The 22,129-nt window shown below is 36.9% G+C and overlaps 1 protein-coding gene across 6 annotated transcripts in view; it reads right to left on the bottom strand.

Annotated features, from left to right (window-relative positions):
• The window catches only part of GPC5 (glypican 5), a 1,274,636-nt gene that overhangs the window by 1,232,505 nt on the left and 20,002 nt on the right, over positions 1-22,129 (bottom strand). For all 6 annotated transcript variants that reach the window (XR_011528200.1, XM_070579052.1, XM_070579056.1 and 3 more), the window contains exon 2: positions 4,937-5,098. Coding sequence is in view for 5 of the 6 variants with exons in the window: in XM_070579052.1 (XP_070435153.1) it covers positions 4,937-5,098 (162 nt within the window). In the remaining variant the exon portion in view is untranslated. The remainder of the gene's footprint in view (positions 1-4,936; positions 5,099-22,129) is intronic.

The raw sequence follows: 22,129 nt of genomic DNA, 5'->3' as shown, positions 1-22,129 counted from the left end.
CTAAGACTGAAGGGAAAAACGTGCCATCACATTCCAAATGCCAATGACAGAAACACCACAACATACTCCTTTCTAGTTTATAAAATCAATAAACAGACGTTGGCATATTAGAAGTCTGAAGGAGCCAATAAAAATAAAATAGATTTAAAATTTGGACACTATACAATGTAAGCACCTGACAGTGCTGGTACCTAGTAGGTACTCCACAGACATATTAAATACATCAATAGAGGAATAAAGAAAAGAAAAATAGGAAGAAGGGAAGTAGGGAGGAGGAAATCTCTCGTATTTCAGAACCATCTTCTCGCTAAGTACCATTCATTCATTCATTTCTTCATGCAGTTCATTTAATTACCTTTCCTGAGTATCTGCTCTAGGTGCTAGATAGAGAAAAACAAAAGTCTCCTCACCACTGCCAGCCTAAGGCGACCTGCTCCTGTACCCTTGAACTTTTGATCAGGTAATTCTCAGTATTAGAAATAGCATTATTCCTTCATCCTTCCACATAATGCTCTTCTAAGGAATAATATTAAATATTATCCACCTCGGTAAAGCACAGATGAAGTGAACAAAATAAGACTAATGTACTCCATGCCTAATATTATAACAGTTATACAAATCTATTTACTCTCCTATACATAAATATATTCAAATATTCACTATATCCTTGTGCTTTTTGACTGTATATTTATATACATACACACACACACTTTAAACTAGTTTTATGGTAGCTAGACACGACCTATACATTTAACAGTAGCCAAAATCTGTTAGTGTAAAGGAGAAAAATCCATTCATTATATTCTCATTCTTAATTCATCTGCTTTTTAAAATAAGATATTTAATTTTGAAGATATTCCTACATTTCATTAAAAACAGGAATATATATTTTTTATTAAATTCCTAAATCTAACATTTCAACCCAAGAGGACAAGCTTGCCAATCTTTGCAGTACTCACAGTCAAGACATGAAAATTTAATTAGCCCAGAGAATGAAATGATAAACATTAAATCTTTCCTGCTCTAAATATCATGTATCACTCAGTGTTTTGTGACAATGTACATTTTTAAATGCCATATATAAAACTGGAACATTCCAATAAAGACTTAGTATGTACCACATATTTCAGAAATATGTGAGCTATTTGAAGATGAGAGAAACAAAGAAAAGTATCTCTCTAAGGAAAGATATAACTTCTTAACCTTATCTTCCCAACATTTAAACAAAAGACAAGCTTCCAATAGTGTTCTCCCAAATATTCCTTCATTTTATTTCGAAAGTGATGCTGAAAATTTTGCATAGTTTTAAATTAAAAAAAGTAAAATCTATTATCTTATTTGAATGGAGATTTAAAAATTGGCAAATGTGAAAACTGGATAAGAGTTGCTTTTTTATAGTAGATGACATATTCTCTGTCAATTTCCCCTGTTTCTTCATGAGTCATACCACACTTTAGTGTATAAATAAATAGAGTATTTATAAAAAATATTTCCAAAATATTTTTAAAGCAGGAAATTCCACACTCCAAGTAAAACAGCTGATGGTAAACAAATCTTTCGCATGATTTCAAGCTGCTGTGCTTTACTCATGAACATTATTAAGCCCCTGAAAATGAAGAACAGTTATTGTCTGCACTGTGACAAAGCCAGTGGTCCTGTTTGCAAACAGCACCATGTATTCATGAACAGCAACAGACACAGGGATATCAGCTCGTCCCCTTCGTCTTATAAAATGCTGCATGCTGCATGAATGACTACCTTTCGGATATAGTGAAGGCCCAGGTCATAATTATAGGGAAGTCCCTTCCAAAACTGAATTTTTGTCTGGTTGTTTTCTTTATTTTAAGGAAATATGACTGAAACAAACAACAATAAATTCCTTAAAAGAAAAACGTAGAAGCATTGCCCAGGAGGCTAATTCCAACCCCACTGGTATATACCTTCCAGAGCTGAATTCCAGAGCTGAATTCCAGAGCTGAATTCCAGAGCTGAATGTGGATTGTACATACGTTGACCTTATGTCCTGTAGCATCAATCGCCAGCACTGTTTCTTCTCTCCTCTGAAAATTCCTTCATCTCTCAGTAATGTGCCCACTAAATCCACAGACCCAACGAAGCATCCCCATTGGCCATATCCAAAAGGTTGCTTCAAAAACATGCTTCCATGGGATTCCATAAGATCCATAAGAGAAGGGACCATACTACATCCCAATCTTTCATGACCGAGCATACCACTAAAAAAAACAGGCTTACTCTTGTTGGAGTAGGAAATATAAATTAAATATTTAAAAATCAAAAGATCAAAATTTAGCAAATCTACTTACATCATTTGAGAAGTGAATTGATTTCCCCATTAAGTTTCTCTCCAGCAGAATAAGTTTCTAAATAAAATGTGTTGGCTTCCCTCTTCTTAGAAAAATAAAGGCTTTGAATTGTTTTCAGATATTCTGATTGCATAGAAACTAGACGGAGGGCATTTTACTTATTGATAAAGTAGGCTGCTTAGTTATTGTACGATAAATGTGATCTCAAATTGCTTTTAGCATATATATTTAAGCTTGTTTTTATGGAACTAAGCCTGAAGCTACTTATTCTATTCATTACATTAAATGCAGGTATTCTTCTTGTAAGAGAATTTGTTCCAGTAAAGTTAGCCTTTGGGCAAATTTCTTCTAAATTTGTCTTGCCTTCTCATGATTCTTAAATACAACTTGGCATTCCACAAAGGGAGAAAATGATTATTATAACAAATCATATTTAAGAAAGTCCTTACCTTTTTAATTTTTTATAATTTATATTTAAATAAACAAAACTCAACCTACTGAATACAGCAGGTACAATTTATTAAACAGAAAATAACAAAAGTATACATAATATTACCTGACGCTCTGGTAGATACAATCTCATGAATTTCTACTACTGATTTAGTTGTCACCAAATTTTTAGCAATATCACAAAACTTTTCAGCAGCAAAACCCATGTTAAAAGTCTAAATATTCCAGGTTTTATATTTTTCCCAATCTTTTGAACTTGTGTTCTATCTTGATCAATTTATCCAAAAATATCTTAAAAGTCTGTTACAGTATTTTTGAAGACAGAAGAAAATGTTTAAGATTCATTGAGTGCCTATGTGTTAGTAACTGTTGGCACTTTCTGTCACTTACATAGTTAATACTGGTATCTAGAAAAGTAGATTTGATTGTCACGATCTTCTTTAGCCATATATTCTTACTTGGAGGGATTTAGTTTTGACATTAAAAGATGAGAAATCGTGGGGCTGGCCTGGTGGCACAGCAGTTAAGTTCACATGTTCTGCTTCGGCAGCCCAGGGTTGGCAGGTTTGGATCCTGGGTGCGGACATACGCACCGCTTGTCACGCCACGCTGTGGCAGGCGTCCCACATATAAAAAGTAAAGGAAGATGGGCACAGATGTTAGCTCAGGGCCAGTCTTCCTCAGCAAAAAGGAGGAGGATTAGCGGCAGATGTTAGCTCAGAGCTAATCTTCCTCAAAAAAAAAAAAGGTGAGAAACCATAATGAAGCTTCCTCATTCAAAAATCTAGTGACTCTCTTAAACTCAAGTTGATGTTTTAAGTCTTCTTCCACATGAGTCCAGCTCACCTTCTCAAGTATATGATCCACAATTGCCGTCCACAACTCCCTGTTCTGATCAGACTGGTCTATTCATCGCCCCACCCCCCCGCACCTTATTTCTAAAATGTATTTTCCATATTGTACATGCTATCATTTTCATGAGAAAAAAATCACTACATCACTTTCTGTGGGTAAAGTGTTCTAGTTCTGCCAGTTCAAATCACAAAGCTTTGCTTAAAAGGCATGTCAATATGTATTCCTCCAACAATTTCACATGAATAAATCCCATAAGAGAAATAAAACATCTTTTAAGAATCGCTAAATTAATAAAATCTTAAAATCTGACATTTCAGTTTCTACGAAAGTATCAATTTATCATGAACTACATTTTAACTCAAATTTTATCCTGATTTATTGAATTTATTTTATTTTATAAGTACAGGTTAAAAATTAATCAGCTTTGCGATTTAGTTATGTATATAAACAAAGCACAAATTATTTAAATAGATTGGTATTAACATACTCAAGAAAAAGTAATACTAACAGAAGTTATATTTTGCTTTGAAAAAAACAATAAATTTGTTTGAAAAGCAGTGTAATCTAGATACTTTCCTTTAAATCATATACAGAATAGCTAATGCTTTTTAAAAGGAAAAATAAATTAAGCTATTTTATTGTGGTAATAAGTAATTTTATAGAAGAGATGACTAAAATAAGAAAAAGATCACCTATTTTCCAATGTGCCTTGTAACTTTATAACCCATTAATTTTATTTCTGAACATACTGTTTGAATTAAGTTTGAGTTCTGGTCTTAGCTGACCCTTAAACATACAATAAATATTGTCTATTTTACTATTTATCAGACTTGTCTGCACTTTGATATATATCACACTGGTATTATGAAAACCACATGACGTTGGAGTGGGAAAAATTAAATAAATATTTCTTCAAATCACATTTTTAAATATATCTAAAACTACCCAGTTAAAAGCAATGAGATTTTATGTTATAGAATATTTTAATGAAATCTAAGAATTATGTCTATTCATATTGAAGTAAAACCATAGGTCAGAATATCGGGGCACCTGAAAGAACCCCAGAAAGAGAGATATTTCCAAGTACCATTTCACTAACGTAACAGTTTCCCCAGTCTGACTCAATAGATATGCCCCAGGATGACCTCAGAAACAAGTTCTGAAGGTTAGAAAAAGCTAACACCTCATTTTATACCAAAATAATATGCAAAAACGAAGTAAACCCAGCCACGTTTACCAGTATAATAACAACAGGCAAATTACATAACAAGGCTTCTCCTTAGTTTCAGAACCCATGCTACATTTACCTTGAAAAGCAGCTGCGTTTCGAGATATTAGAAACTTTAATGTAGAGCTGGATGTTTGAAGCACCCGCTGCATATCTTGGCGAGCTGCAATCTGATATCTCTCCTCCATCTTCCTGGTGCAACATGTAGGTTTTTTGGATGTGCAAACCTGAAGATCAGGTCCTGGAACACATATAATATTTTTTCGAATAATTACTTGTTCATTTAACAGACATTACATGTTACATGTCAGGCATTCGTGATGAGCACGGCACATATGGGGTTCATGTTCTATGTAAGGAACCGATTTACCAGAGCACTTGCTATAAGTTATCTACAATCCATTAACCCAACATAAAACAAAATAATCTCAACCACTAAGACTTTGTTCAAATATTTTAACATTTTGATCAAATATTAAGTAGGTCCACTCAATTAACTAATTACTATTAACTAACAAATAGACTATATAATAGAAAACAAATGAACTATTATATAAGTACAGAGTCAAATCAGAAAACTTTTTTTTTGCTTCTTTATTAATTCAGCTAGAATTATTTAAATTAAATATGTTATAGAGAAGTATATGGACTAAAACAATTGTTTTTCCTGAGGAAATAAAATTGACTTTTGTACAGCACACACAGGTAAAAGTCTTCACCTGATTTCTCAGCTCACCATTATGTTTGTGCTTCTTGTGGAATAAGCAATTATCGGCAATAATGATATGATGGGGGATCCAGACCCCCATAGTCCCAAACCCAGCATCCAAAATTCTACACATCACCTAGCTTGCTACAGACAATTCCTACCATTAAAAGTACTTTTTAGTTTTATAGCCATATTCAGAAAACTCCTGAGAAGATGCATACTACATGAAATGTGAATTTATTACACATATGTGATAGTTGTGGTTAAAAAAATTTGCGAATATGATTAACAACTGCTATCCCAGATAGGATCCCAAGGCAAGCACCTTTATACATAACAGGTATGCTAGAGAACAGAGGAAAAGACACAGAGCATGGAATAGTGCCTAACAATGATAACGCTGATGGAGCATCATGGGATGAGCCCCAGGCCTCCCAGGGCTACTCAGGTTTTATGTAAAGATCAGGACAATTTTATTTACATGGCCTACATAACATATCATTCACTTATTTTAGGGTAGGAGGAAGAGTCATGGCCCTGATCTCTGGGGAGTTTCACAACCCCCACATTAGCTCATCACTGACCAATTGGAGATCAGCAAACATAAAATATGCATGTGCATGTACACACACACACACACACACACAGATACACATAACAGCCACCTTTCAAACTCCTACATTTTCACACAGAGTTGGCCTCAAGCCTTACATATCCAAAAGTTGGTTCTGGGTAAGATGAAAACATGTGAAATCACTCGGAGCTTCCCGCCAACATGGGATACCAAAATTTCTAATAATTTTGGCTTTAACTTGTTTAGACAAATAGCAAATGACAGCATTTGAGCATTTCACAAAAGCTAAGAATAAAATATTTATATGTGTCACGGCAGGTAACATTTCGGCAATTGTTTTTTATTTATCTTGTCTAAAGTTATACAAAAGCAAACGCCACTTCAATCAGTGAAATTGATTGAAAGTAAACAAAGCTATCTTCTCAGCTTTATTTCTAAATGAAAGGATTGAGGAGTAAGAGTTCAGAGAAGAAAAATAATAGAGATTGGGAGAAGAACTAATGAATAAATATTAAAGTATACAAACATATTTAGTACGGGGAAGACTGCTAGGGAATAAAAATAATGATAACAACAATAATAATAGATCATTGCAAGTCTCTATCCAGAATTCAAATACCTAACATCATTTTGCTAGACCACATCCCTAAACATGGCCTTTAAAGGCCCCCAAGTTGCGACCACTCCGTCCCTCTCTCCCACCCCAGGCTCTTCTCAAGTAACACGGGCCATTGTACTCCTCCTTTCACACAATGGCCTTATTTCAGTTCCTCATATTCACCAAGCTCCTCTTGCCCCAGAGCTATTCTCCACACTCTTCCTTCTGTCTGGGACACTCTTGTCCTACATGTACTCACCCACACATGCAGCAAACACACACCTTCATCTAATTCATTCCCATTTATTTTTCTTTAAATCTTAACTCAGTCTTCTTGGGGCTGGCCCCATAGCATAGTGGTTAAGTCCAGCGCACTCCACTTCAGCAGCCTGGGTTTGCGGGTTCAGATCTGAAGAAAGGACTTAGAAGACTCAATAAGTCATGTTGTGGCAGCAATCCACATAGAAAATAAAAAAAAAAAAAAAAAAAAGGAAGATTGGCAACAGATGTTAGCTCAGAGTGAATCTTACTCACCAAAAAAAAAGAAATCTTAACTCAGTCTTTCAATGGGAACGTTCCCTAACCTCCCACCTCCCAGATTGCTCTTGTCCCTATTATTTGCTCTTGGAGTGTCTCATACCTCTCCATTGCATGAATCATAGTTGCAATGCTCTTCCTTAATGTAATTACTAATTAATTAGTTCCCTCATCTATACTGTAAAACTCCAAGTGGAGGAATTCTTGCTCATTATTATATCCCAGTTATCCAGTACAGTGTCCAATAAATCATAAACACTCCATTTTCACTCACTAAACCAATAATAGAGGATCCAACATATAGATGTATTATGTTATTTAATCGTCACATTACAATCCTATGATACAGGAAGCATTACTGCCACATTGTACATATGAGGAAATAGAGACACAAAAAAGGCTTTGAAAACTGCCCAGTGTTACATATATAAGTAGTACAAAATGGTGGAGCTGGTGTTTGGAAACAGGAAGAGTGATTCCCAAGCTATCTTCTTCCCCATCACTCTACTGAAAGGAAAACAATCATCTGGAATCTATAAATGGTTTGTCTACAGACATAACTGGCCATTATCAATTCCTCTTTTGAAAGAAGTCATCTGTTTGGTAAGTTGCAAGAAAATTAATTTTAGGTTAGGAATCATCTAAGGAATTTTATGCCCCCAAAATAGGCTAAAATATAGTTATAGAGCGGTATTGGCCTTTTTGTCACATTTTAAATGGTGGGAAGTACACTTAGAAAGATGCTACAAATTACCTTGACTGCTCCCCTACACACAATGTGGGAGAGAAACCATCACGTCTCAGCAACTCTAAATAAGCATGGACAGCAATTTAGACCCCTTGGAGCAAACACGCTCCTCGAGTTGATGAGGATCTGTATTGATTAATCCAGACGTTCATTTAGAATCTTAGAAGTTGGTGATGACAACATAAAACTAAACTCCAAATCAAATCAGGACTATAACTCAAAGATCTAGTTACATCTAATCGGCACTATATCTTCATCAGTATCACTTACAAGATATGCTTAAGTAACTTAAGAGTTGGGGTCAGAGCGGAGGGGAAGGAAGTCCACAAGAAACTAGTTCCCTTGCTCCTGCGCCAGTACCAAAGACAGACAAGATGAACTAAACCACTTTAGGGGAAGGACCATATCTTACATTTTGTTCACACTATAAGCACAAAGGACATAATAAGATGCTTGTTGATAAAATGCCCAGGTGACAGCTCTCCCATTATAAATAGAACAAGCATCATAAGAAAGCAAAGCCAGATGGAACCCAAACAGACACTACTTGGTAACAAGATGCATTTTAAAAATATTTCAAAGCCTGGTCTCAAAGATATGGCATAACCAAGGATGCTAAGAAACAGCAAGAGTACACAACCCAGGCTCAGGAGCAGCAGTCACATTCTGAACAGTAAAGTCAAAGTCAACAAGAATTAAAGCACTAAAAACAAAATGAAATTAAAAGTAAAACAGCAGGCTTCTTGCTGAAGGGGGCTTCAACCAGAATTGTGGCGGCTTTTCTTGATTTCTCATCCGGAAGCAGCAGTGTTGGTTAATAGATCTTCCTTTCTGTTCTCCAGCATAAGAAACTGTTACAGCCATCAACCTGCTTGTGTATGTTTTTTTTAATATGTTGATAGAAACATGGGGAGGCATTCTGGAAAGACGGTGGCAAGCGGCAGCATAATTTTCACTATCTCCAAATCCACACATGAACCAGACAGGACAACTAGAAAATAAATCCAAAAAAATACAACAAAACTAGATGACATAATATCTGCACAAACTTCAAAATATAAACAGGATGGGGAAAAACCAGCAACAACCACAGATCTTCACAGTATCAGAGACTGGACAGGACGGAAAAGAGTGAAGCAGTGAGTAATGTCTGAAGGACTTGAGGACAGGAGAACCCCAAAACAGCCCACAGGATTCACAAGAAAGCACAGTGGATGAATGTGAGAATAGCAGCTGAAATTGGGAGAATTTCACCTTCTCGATTATTAGATGTGTGCAAAGGACCCATGATGGAAATGAACGAATGAGCAGGGACAATCCAGACCCCTGTGAACTTTCAAAGCAGATCCAGTAGGCTCCTTTCCAGGGAAGAACCCCACAGAGAAAAGAAACTTCTGGAAGTGGAATCAAAATTCAACAGAAGAGGGATCCAAGAGACATAGATAGAGAAGGTCTAGACCAAGTGGGGAGGGAAATTGCAGAAAATAAGTAGGCACACTTTTAAACACCACACAAAAGCAACAGAAGCAGCAGCTGTGTAAAGTTACAAAAGCTAGCCTGAAGCCTGTTTCAATCCAAAGGTTCAGAAAAAAAAATTAACCTCACATAAAATGAACAACAAAATATTGAGGTAAAATCTTACACAGTTTTTATAATGAAAAAGAGAATAAGGAACAGAATAACATCCCCACAGACAAAGAAAGCATGCCAGAAAGACATGCCCCCCACCAAAAATAAGACAAAAACTTTAACCATGCTATTCCAAAACAAGCTAAAAGATAATGACACAAAACATGAAAGAATAACACAAATCAGAATTAGAAAAACTCAGATATGAGGTAACAGTACTCAGGAAAGAATCAAAGATGAAAGAAAAAAATTAAGAAATGAAGACTACACTAAAAGGAACATAGGAGCCAATCACACAAAAGTAATACCTTAAAGAAACAGAAGGTGGGAAATAAGAAATTGTGAAATATCAAAAAGAATGAAAGGATTTGAAAAACAATGACAACAAATACTGTTAATAATGTAAGCCCCTAAAGAAGAAAACAGGACAAGTCCTAAAAACTATATCTCATGTGAGCATAATATGGGGTAAAACAAATAAGTAATCACAAAATATTCAAATTCTATTATCTAATTCTAGCCTTGAAAACCAGGATGTTTTATGTGGAACGAAGGAGATGCAGACATAATAAGAAGAGGCTAAGTAAAACTCTGCAATCTTGAATTTGAATTAAGTATCAATATGAAATTACGAAGAATTTTATCCTTAAAAAGTATATATTCCTTAGCTTCACTGGAAAGGCCTAGAAACAATGACTAGAAACAAGTAGCAAAGGGCTTCCTTCATGTCCAGATTAAGGTTTTGAAATATGATTTCTCTCAAGATGAAAGCTTGCCTCCTTCTAGTTCTGGGGCAGGAAATATATAAAATGACAGATGAGATAAAGCATCTTGTCCACCAGACAGCAAAGAAGATATCAAATAAGTACTAGGGTCATATCAAAAGGACTCAGGAGCTGTATTAGTCTGCCAAGGGCTATCATAAGAAAATACCACAGACCGGTGGCTTAAACAGAAATTAATTTTCTCATGGTTCTGGAGGCTGGAAGCTCAAGATCAAGGTGCTGGCAGGTTTGGTTTCTCTGGAGGCCTCTCTCCGTGGCTTATAGACAGCTGCCTTCTCTCTGCATCCTCACATGACCTCCTCTCTGTGCATGTGCACTCCCAGTGTCTTTCTCTCTTCTTATAAGGACACAAGCAATATGCGATTAGAGCCATTCTTATGACCTAATTTAACCTTAATTAACTCCTTAAAGTCTCCATCTCCAGATACAGTCATATTGGGGATTAGAGTTTCAACTTATGAATTTGGGGGAACACAATTTAGCCCATAACAGCAGCCAACTTCAAAAGGTTTCTACTGGCCAAACGTGGGACAATTTGAGTTTCAATAACAATAATTGCAATGGATTACAACCAATCAAATAAGCATAAATCCAAGGGTTTCCTTTTTCTCTGCTTTAGTTTATAATAAAAAGAACTTTTAAAATAGGACTGCTGGTTGATAATATACATTCTCTTTTTACTTCATTTACCTCTCCCCTAGTCAACTAACAGGATTTTTGTATTTGTAGCACATACCAGCTTTATTGACGGTTGAGACAGAATAGGGCCCTTGGTGCCAAGACATTGAGAACAAGATATATATGAGGTTCACCAGAATAGATGTTACATGTCATAAAACACAAATTCTCACCAGATGAAAAGAGGACCTTGGAAATCAGAGTAGAGAAGTGATACTGATAAACATGCTCCTTCTATCTTTCCTGAGAATGTCTTCTTGCCATATATTCTGAAACAGATAGTTTGTAAAATGTTATCATTGTAAAATGGTTGACTGAGTCAAATGCATTCCAACATGCTGGTAGAATAAAAAATACTTAAGTCCTTGAATCCAGCAAGAATCATGACGATGGCATTGCATCTTCTGAGAGCTGGCCAGCATCTGTTCCTTTGGTGAAATTTGGTGAAAATTTGGTCGAATTTGGTGAAAACCACAACCTCTCCTGGAATTTCCTTTGAAGCTCTGCCTCTTTGTCACTCACATATGCGTTATTTAGATGAAACTGATACACACAGAAGGACGAGTTTTGATTGGCCAAAACACAGTATCATATCCTATCAATACAACGATTGATTCAGAAATAGATAGCCAGTCACAAGAAAGAAACGCAAAGAGCTATTTGTGGACACCTCCAAGAAAGTAAAGATTTCTCTTTGATTCAAGGATGCAAGGCTTTCAGATGCCATAATCATGTTCCAGCTCACAGTGAAGCCTGGACCTACCACAGGTTCTTCTGTCCTCTGCCATATAAAGAAATTTAGCCAATACAATGGTAATAATATTTCCCAGGGTTATAGCAGGTCAAACTATTTCAGTCTCTTTTACAGTTTATTCCACAACTTCAAAAGGACTTGACACTAAATGGAGGGTCTGATAACACCCTTATAGTGGCTGCTCCAGTTCCCTATTCTAAAGTGGAAATAAACTTTGCATGTCCAAAAAATAACAAGAAGGGTTCCAGTTGCAGTACGGCAGTGCAATCCACAGAGAGCAACCATGAACTTGGACAAAATATAACAATGACCTGAAAGCTTTAGAGAGTGAAAAAAAAAAAGAAGAAAGATTCTGGAAGATCAATATTTGGAAGAGAAGAAAAGCATGGGGTTCATTTCTCATGTCTGTGGCTTTTAACCTGAGAGCAGCTCACATATAAAGGAACTAAAATTCCAATAGGAACCTTAGTCTTTCTGGACTGCAGAACTAGAAGATAAAGATTAGGACAATCACAGCTGTTGGAAAGTGAGGGAGGAATAAGAGGAAAGAGAGAGCCAGAGAGAGGAAACCCCAATTTCTGTATGTAAACTCTGCCCACATCTCTAGCTGAGCCCTGAATTACACCTCACGTGGTAGGTACAGACTGTAAGCTGCCCAGCTATTAGAAAGCTAAAGATGAAAGAAATGAATTAAATTTTGAGTAGCTGCCCAATAGACACAGTTGAAAGTTTGAGTCCAACCAAGTTAATTTTCTCCTAAGACAAACATATTAACACTCTTTGCAGAAATACAATTGAATCCAGAATGACCATAGCATAACATTCATAGTGTCCAGAGGACAATCTAAAATTACTGGACATATGAAGAATCAGCATAATGTGACCCATTTTCAAGAGATACAATAAATTAAGACCAACCTGAGATGATCCAGATGTTAGAATAAAGAGAAAAGAGCTCTAAAGCAGCGATTACAACTATGTTCAATGAGGTAAAAGGAACATGTGCTCAGAATAAATTATAGGATAAGAAATCTGAGGAGAGAAAAGAAACTATAAAAAAAGAACAAAATGGAAATCTTGTAACTGAAAAATAAAATATGTGAAATAAAAATTTCACTGGATGGGCTGCATAGCGAGTGAATAGAGATGACAGAGGAAAGCGCCAAGAACTTAAAGCTCAGTCAATAGAAAATATCCAATCTGAAGAATACAGAGAAAAAGATTGAAAATAAATAAATACATGCATATATAAACACATTCATACATAAACAGTACCTCAGGGAGCTGTGGGAGAATATCAGAAAATATAACAGAGACATGATTGGAGTACCAGAAGGCAAAAAGAGAGAAAATAGGGCAGACAAAATACTCAGCGAAATAACAACTGTAAATTCCCCAAATTTGGTGAAAACCACAAATTAACAGATTTAAAAAGCTCATTGAACTCCAAGCAAAATAAATACAAAGAAAATTATGCCTGAGGATGTTATAGTCAAAGTACTAAAAAATCAAAGATAAAAAGAAAAGTCAAGAAACCTTTTCTTATATGTGAACAAAGGGGAGAGAGAGAGGAGATGAGGTCAGTTCACAGAATGCCTTGTAGATCACACTTATGGAATTTATTACAATGATGGTAGGAAGTAGGGGAGTAACTTGATTTGATTTGTTACTTAAGAGTTCACTCTAATTGCTATGTTGACAATCAGGATTTCTGTATTGCAAATAAGAGTTAGGACTAAGGCGAAAATGATAAAAAGTGGTTAGATTAGACATATGTATATTGAAGGTAGAAGATAACTTAGAATAGATGTCTTGGATGGGATTTGGCAGGAAAGAAAGAGAGAGGAATTAAGGATAACCCTTAGCTTTTGGTCTGAGAAATTGGATGCATAAGCAGTACCATTAACAGAAAAGAACGCAAAAAAGGCACAGGTTTGCAGAGAAAAAACAGAATTCAGATCTGGAAATGAGAATTCTATTGTCCATCCAATTGAAGATGTAGAAATAATATTTGAATATGCAAGTCTGGAGCCTAGGAAAGAGATCCAGAGTGAAGATACAAGTTTTGGAGCTTGAAACACAAAATGATATTAAATACTGAGGGTTCCAACAAGATCATCTAAGGAAAGAGCTTAGTTTGTAAAATTTAGAGGGTTTCTCAACTTCAGCACTATTGACACTAGGGGCCAGAATTCTTTTTTTTTTGTGGGAGAGCTGTCCTATATGTGGTAAGATGTTCAGCAGCATTCTTGATCTCTACCCACGAGATGCCAGTAGCTCGGCTCCCCAGATGTGACAACCATGATATCTCCAGACATTGCTAAGTGTCCCTCTTGGGCATAATTGCCTCTGGGTGAGAACAACTGACCAAGACAAAGGCATGGCAGTACGAATTGGAGAAGAGAAAGAGCCCCTCAAACGAGCCTGAGAAGGAGCAGTCAATGAGGCAGAAAGATAAAAAGAGGGTAAAGGAAAAGACTGGTGTCCTGGAAGTGTTTTAAGAAGGGAGAGATCAGTTGTGCTGCGGAAAGTAGCCACATTCAAGAAGCCTGTACTTTTCAAGGATCTGTAATCATCTGGGCTACCATTTTGTTTGTTTTCTTGACTGTAACTAGATAGCGACTACATGAGTAATCACATTGCATCTGAGATCCTATGAATAACAAGGAATAATTATAAGGTCAGTTCAACTCACTAAAAGCTGTTGTGCTAACACCTGTTTAACAGTTTTACTGCCCATTCCTTTCCAACTTCTACCAACCCCGACCAGAAGGGCAGCCAAACAGTCCCTGTATCCCCCTGCATCCTGGTGCTTTCATGAGCAGTTGCTTTTGTGTACTTGATTGTATTTCATTTCTGTTTCTCTCCCAAGACTGCAAGCTCCAATAGGACAAAGCCCACCTTTGCCTTGTTTCCCAGCATATTGTACATAACTAGCACGGTGTCTGCAACAAAAGATCTTTAGTAAAGTACTAGTCTCCTTCCCTTTCTCCTTACTTGCAAATAAATGTTTTGTAAGAACCTAAGAAGGCATTTTCATGGCTTAAAATTAGTTTCAAATATAGATCCAGGATAAGCGTATTGCTGAGGACATTAAAAACTGGTTTGATTAACCTTTTGAAATAGTATTTATGATTATTGTATTTACCTTTTTACAAATATTCCTCACAAAAATGTATCACTGTAATTTTTAGATTCACTTTTGTTCTTTTACGGAATACAGGCATTATTCTATAAAAGTATATATTGATATTGTCCATTAAAAAAATTTTCAGAAGAGTATTAACCGTTTCGGCTATTATGAGTTTTTATGTTTGTGGATTCAATAAAAAATAAGTAACAAGGGCCGGCCCCAGAGCCAAGTGGTTAAGTTGGTGCAGTCTGCTTTGGCAGCCCAGGGTTTCCCCGGTTCAGATCCTGGACGCAGACATGGCACTGCTCATCAGGCCACGCTGAGGTGGCATCCCACATGCCACAACTAGAAGGACCCACAACTAAAATATACAACTATGTACTGGGGGGATTTGGGGAGAAAAAGAAGGAAAAAAAAAGATTGGCAACAGATGTTAGCTCAGGTGTCAATCTTTAAAAAAAGTTTAAAAAAATAAGTAACATTTGGCAATCTACAAATTTAGACAAATAGAGTCAACATAATATTCATAGGCAGAACAGCAATGCTCACATATATAAACGGCATCAGTGATCCTTCAATAGATAATATACTACGAGGTGTTTTTCAAGCCATGGTTGATTAACATGCAAACAAAATCACATATTTAAATCTTTACTTTTATAACCAATAACAAGCATTTCTAACATGAAAGTATATATTCTATGCCCATGAAGCAGAGAAAAGGTATGCTAAACAGAAAGCTTTCTCAAACTTGAAGTCATGAATTTAGAGGCAACACTCTGACATGTTAACCAGCTCAGGAGACAAAAGGTCTAAATACATATTAATACCTACACATTTTAAGAAACAGCAGCAGTAGAGCTGAATTGCAATCTCACCCCCTCAGTTTTAAAAGAGCCTTCAAAGGTTCTGTAGCCAAGAATCCACACCATTTTTCTAATGAAACCAGGCCACTGCCCCAAAGCTGTTCCAAGCTGGGCTGAAGCTGAGCTTCTGAACCATCGGACCCACAAAATTTAAGCATTCTCCCTCAATTTTCAAAGATCTATTTGCATCCACTGATGTACATGGGCTAAAGACCTTGCTGGTGGTGTGGGGCTAGGGATGGGGAGAGAGGGAGACTCTCAACCACAGATGGAGCTCAGACCAGAATGACTTATCAAGCCACGATTCCGGTGGGATCAGCCCATCGCACAATAACCCTCTTTCCTCCGAGAATGGATCTCTCAACACCTCCAAGGAGGAGGCCTCTGCCAGTCACAGGTGTGTCACATGACCTCACATCTGATTAGAGTTTGTCGAACCAAAGATGAATATGTGACTGAACAGATCCAACTGGATTGTTTCATCTGAGAAGTTAGAATTAGAACATAGAAAAAGTCTAGTCTGTTCCCCAACCGAGCTGTTTTATATATAATTTAGGAGTGATGTGCCCATTCCATTTCACCATGGAGACAAAAAGCAGAGCATACAGAGTAGAGAAATGAAGAGAAAACTTTCAGAGCTCTCTGTGGGTTCCCACTTCAGTCCTTTTCTTGGCCCAATTATTTCCTATACTTTGGGGTTTCAAGAGAGACACTTAGAGGCTTATAACAAATTATTTTTGTTTCAGACAAACCAAATTAGTTTGTTTCTTGCAACCCAAGTGCCTAAGCCAATATTCTAGTGAAGAAGGTAGCAGGAAATGATGGATTGATCAATAAGTTATATAGAAGGATCTCAGGAACCCTGAAACAGATGACAGTGGAAAAGCCCAGCCAAATAAGCCAGTCTGAGAAATCACGGGTGGGCAGGCAGAGTGGTTTTGGGTAGAGAATGGTCACTATCACTCAAAGCTGTCCCAACCCAATCATCAGGACTTTTTGTGTGCCTAGAAATAATGTACCAAAAATAAACTATTACTTGGCACTTCACCCGCTCTGCTATAGGAAACCCCCAATGCTAAGATGTTTGTTTAACACACACATTAAAGGGAATCGTGTCACCCAGATGCATGTGAATAAAAATAAACAAAACCAACTCAAATTGGCAAAACCCATAAGGGATTTAGTTGGTTTATAAAACTAAAAATATAAAGTAAGTATAATTTTAGGCAACCTTTGACATAGCTGCTTAAACAGTTTCACAGAAGACCTGCCTCCCCTCCGTCTCTCCGCTCTGTCTTCCATAGTTTTGGCTTCATCCTTAGTTTTCTCATGGCGGGCACCCCCAGAAACTCCAGCCGCAAGGAAGAAAATGACTGCTGTGATTCAGTCCCCACCACTCAGGAGAAGAGAACAGATACTTCAGATAAACCTTACAGAAGAAAAGAGAAAACTTCTTTATCTCAGAAATCCCTGCAAACTTCTCTTCACATTTTATTGGCTCTGGCTGGCTCATGTGCCCATATCTGAATAATCACTGTGGCCAAAACACGAAGTATGTTGATTGGTTTAAGACAATCAGGAGTTCGTGGCTGAGTCAATCCCACTCAAACTGTGTATCTGAGATGGGGGGTAGATTAGTTTTAAACAAACAAAACTAGAGTACTGTTATGGACGATAGTGACTGAAAATTGATAAATAACTACTAAAACATGCCTTGGGGTCTCATAGGGACACTTACTGATGATGAGAAAAAAACAACCAGGCCAGAGTTTCTACATTGTCAAGCAGATGATTATCAGTCATGAAATATGGGCTTAATTTGCCATATAATGCCATTTATTCCCACAAAATGGTAAGACCTAGAGACTTGAGATATGCACCTCATTCCATTCCATTTTCCGTCTACACAACATCCATGGCATTTTGTTTGACATCTGATAGTCTCTAGAGTTTGTTATATGTTGAAGCTTTTCCTGATTGTGATGTAAATGAAGTCTTCTTTTTCTGTTTTTGCTTCTGTTGAACATTTCCATGAATATTGGGAGGTGGGATATTGAAAATGTCCACTTATGCTGCCATCTGTCCAAGAACATCTCCCAGAATTTAAAAAGAAAATAAAAACTCCATGTGTGGCTGGCAAGGGTAGGAATGGCATGGTTATTCTGGAGCACCATTGGGTGACAGGGATTAAGAATATGTAAATTTTATGACTCAGTCCTGAGATGAAAAATGCAAGTACAAGTTAATCACAGAGATTTTGTGGTGAATGAAACTGGAGGCAATCAAGGTACCACCACCAGGATGACTGACGAGTAAAAGGAGGGGGATACATGTTAGATATAAGTGGCACAAGAAGCAATGAACTAGAGATCCATATGGTGATATGGATGCATTTTAAAAGCAACTTTGAATGACAAATGCAAGGAACAGAATGACATCTTTGGCACAATAAATGACATATATGTAACACTCCTGATATTTTAAAATATATGTACATATGAGGAAATATACCAAACAAATTAGAGTGGTTTTGGTAAGCGGAGGGGAGTACAGAGTACAGAAAAGATGATTGGGATAGAGAAGAAGGGATATTATAAAATAAATAAAGTTCTTGCACAGGCTGCTAGTAAATGTGCCACAAACGAAGTATAATAACTCTACACTTGTTTTCCTTAAGGAAAACTGATAGAGTAATAACAAATTAAATTAAAATTCTATTCTATTAAAATTACACTAAATTTGACATTTATTTTTAAACAAAAACGAACAGTCTAAAAATGTACAGCGGACATAAATACAAATGAACAGTGGAAAGGTAAGCTAACTAATACCCTCAATTCAATCCCCAACCTGCTAAAACGCATTTGCTTTAAGAAATGTGTTTCCAAAGTTTTCCATATCTCTCAGTCCTACCAAGTAAAATAGTTATTTTGTTTTCCACTGCCATCATTTCATCACCATCATTCTGCTACCCCAAGTATCTGGGGCAGATTTTTTGCATAGGCAATAGGAAAAACTTCCCAGCAATAATTCTGTTCGAAACCTGAGCAAACACAAATACCGCTAAATTAAAGAGCAAATGGCTTTAGAGCCTTCTACCTCCACACCTTCAAATATTTCTATGTTTACACCCACATTCACTTCTCATCTCAGAAACATGTATGTCTCTTCTCCCGTTGAAGTTAGATCCAACTCATCCTGTATTAGTCATGGTTGTCCAGAGAAAAGAACCAATAGGAGATATGTATGATTTATTATAAGGAATTGGTTCATGTGACAATGGAGGCTGAGAAGTCCCACATTCTGCATCTGCAAGCTGGATACCTAGCAAAGCTGGTGGTGTAAACTCCAGTCAGGTCTGAAGGCCTGACAACAAGTAGTGTCAATGGTGCAAGTCCCCATGCAAGACTACTCAAGCAGTCAGGCAGGGAAAGAATTCAACCTTTCTCTGTCTTGTCTATTCAGGCCCTCAACAGGTTGGATGATGCCTGCCCACATTGGGGAGGGCCATCTGCTTTACTCAGTCCACCAATTCAAATGGAATCTCTGGAAACACCTTAATAGACACATCCAGAAATAATGTCTAATCAGCTATCTGGGCATCCTGTAGGCCAAACCGACATAAAATTAACTATCACTCCTCCTATAGGTTTAGGCATCTCATTCATTTCATTTTTTCCTCCTGCTCCTTTAGTTTCACCTTCTGTCTTTCTCCTAGCTACTTTCTTATGGACAGTATTATTCTTAGATCCAGGGAAGAGGGGACCCTGCCCCAGGCCTCCAGTTCTTAAAGCAGTGAGAAGTCCTCAGGGCCCATCTGAATGTGCCCAAGACCCCCCTCTTCCAGACCATGTGCCCAGTAGCTATGACCTTGAAATTCTCCACTCAAATGGCCCCAAGTACACATTCAAGGCATGTGCTGCTGGCCTCCATTCCTGATCTGTGACTATATTCAGGCCAAAGAAGGTATATAAATATACCCTCAGGGAATCTCTAAAATTATTTATGCTAGACTTTCTCTTGTTCCCACCATACCTCTTCTTTCTTGCTGGCTTTCTAATGGCAACTCCTAGAGGAACCTCAGGAGCCACATGTCTAATATGGCAGAGTCACCTTGTGAGCACTGGACTATTCAACTCCAGAAGTTTACATAAAAAACTAAAATCTTATTTAAGCCACTGTATACTCTGATCTCTGTTGTAGTATTTTAGCCTGTTCCCTAAATAATGTAGTTCCTCTAATCTTTCACTGTTTAACATCATCTTTTATAATGTTGCCAGGGTGAACAATCTAACACAAAAATATAACACTGCTACCCCAGCTTAAAATTCTACCACATGTCCCTGCTCCTGAAAACAGTGTTTGCCCAAAAAGAAAAAAAACAACAGTCTATAGATTTTTTCTTCCAGATCATTAATGGGGAGAAGGCAAATTGCTTCATGAAAAAATGAAGATTCCCAAACTGGCTGAATCCGGATGTCTAGGGGAATGACGAGATCTTTATTTCTAAGGGACACTACAAGTTCTCGTTTTGCATAATAAAATTTGAGAGCCAATGACCTCTGTCTCATCTCCCACGTTGCTTCATCTCACACCATTGACTCCAGTCACACTAAATTACTTAGGATCCTCTAAATAAAGAATGCTGTTCCATCATTTCCAAGTCTTTATACCATTTCTCCCTCAGGCTAGGATGCCCTTGACCCACCCCCCCTTCTTTCTACTAAAAACTTTATCTTTCTAAATTCAGCTCATTCCTTTTCTGAGGGCCCCTGTTAGGATTAGCCAACCTCTCCTTTGATCTCCAACCAGCCCTCCCAAATCACTATCATAGTATGTAAAATGTTTTACTACAATTTTATTCTATATTTCCTTCCCTCTATGCTGTCAGCTTCTTGAGGACAAGGACCTTGTAATTTCTCCTTTACCCAGCTACTAATTAGTGTTCGTCAAAGACAAACAAGAAAACAAAGAATGAAAAGAAAAATTCTGTATTAGTCTATGAGTTGTCTTGAAGAGTAACTAAAAATTGTTTTATTAAAATAGATGCCCATAAACTAGATAATTTTTAATGTACTATAGATAAGATAGGAATATTTTCTAAAACAAACAAAATTGGTAAGGCACACGAAAAATCTGCCTTAAAAAGCTTTATATTCAAATAAGCATTTAATCCTTCAAAACTACTCAAAATTTAGCATTCACAAAACATATTGTTTTTGAATTCCTTGAATTTAGAGAGAAGAAAAATGAAGAATTAGAAGTTCTTACCTAATGATTAAATAGTGTAGCAGATAAACATACTAATCTATTTCACCCAGGAAATGGGTAAATTATGGAGTAGCAGACTACATCTGAAACACTGCTAACTCAAATATTGAAATCCAGAAAAATAAAAAAGGTAAATAGCAAAAATTGGTTATATTTCCTAGAGAAAAGCTTTACTATTATATCCAGATACATTAAAAATTAATAAAATGATGGATTAAAAATCCTGGCAAGTACCTGGTGCACAGCAGGCTGTCAATGATATTTGCTTTTCTCTTATCACATAACCATGATAGCTAAACATCCCCTTTAAATGATAAATACCTCATTTTAAAATTAATTTATTTAGATTCCTGCCCTTGATTCAACTGAGACACCCTATTTCTACCTACAGACTCTGTCCCACTACAGATTCTAGTATTAATTGAATCCTAGTCGAGGATTAAGTCCCCAAAATCCATCCTGCCCTGGTTCAAAATTTTTAGTACCTTTCCTTGTCCTGACTTACTCTTATACCTGAATTCCAGTAACTAAATTATACTCCTACTGTCTATTTCATTTCCAACAATAGGATCAATTTCTTCTCCCAAACCTATACCAGACTGCCAGCCTCCATACTGGGTCTAGTATTCTCCTAAACCCATGGGATGTCAGTCATGACCATGATATCCAGAAGGGGTAACAAAATTCCAAGAACATCTTTAAAAAACACTGGATTCTGCCAGTCTTCCCCCACTGCACTTTACCATCTAATCCTGCCACTATCCCCGCCAAAAGAAGTCATTCCTGTCCCAAGAAGGTCCAGTGACGTCATGAAGAAACAGAACTACTTGCTACTACAGATGTCCAGGATCCTGTAAATCCTCAGAAATCCACTCTAAGTGAAACCAATCAATTGCTGTGAGTTCCCATGCTGCTTCTATATGGTGCAAGAGTTCAGATTTCTCATTACTTCCAGAAATGTAATACCTGATTTATGATTTAGAATCATTA

The sequence above is a fragment of the Equus przewalskii genome, chromosome 16 (assembly GCF_037783145.1).
Source record: "Equus przewalskii isolate Varuska chromosome 16, EquPr2, whole genome shotgun sequence".
NCBI lineage: Eukaryota > Metazoa > Chordata > Mammalia > Perissodactyla > Equidae > Equus > Equus przewalskii.
The sequence above is the reverse complement of the archived record's forward strand: the minus strand, read 5'-3'. Positions and strand labels throughout refer to the sequence as shown.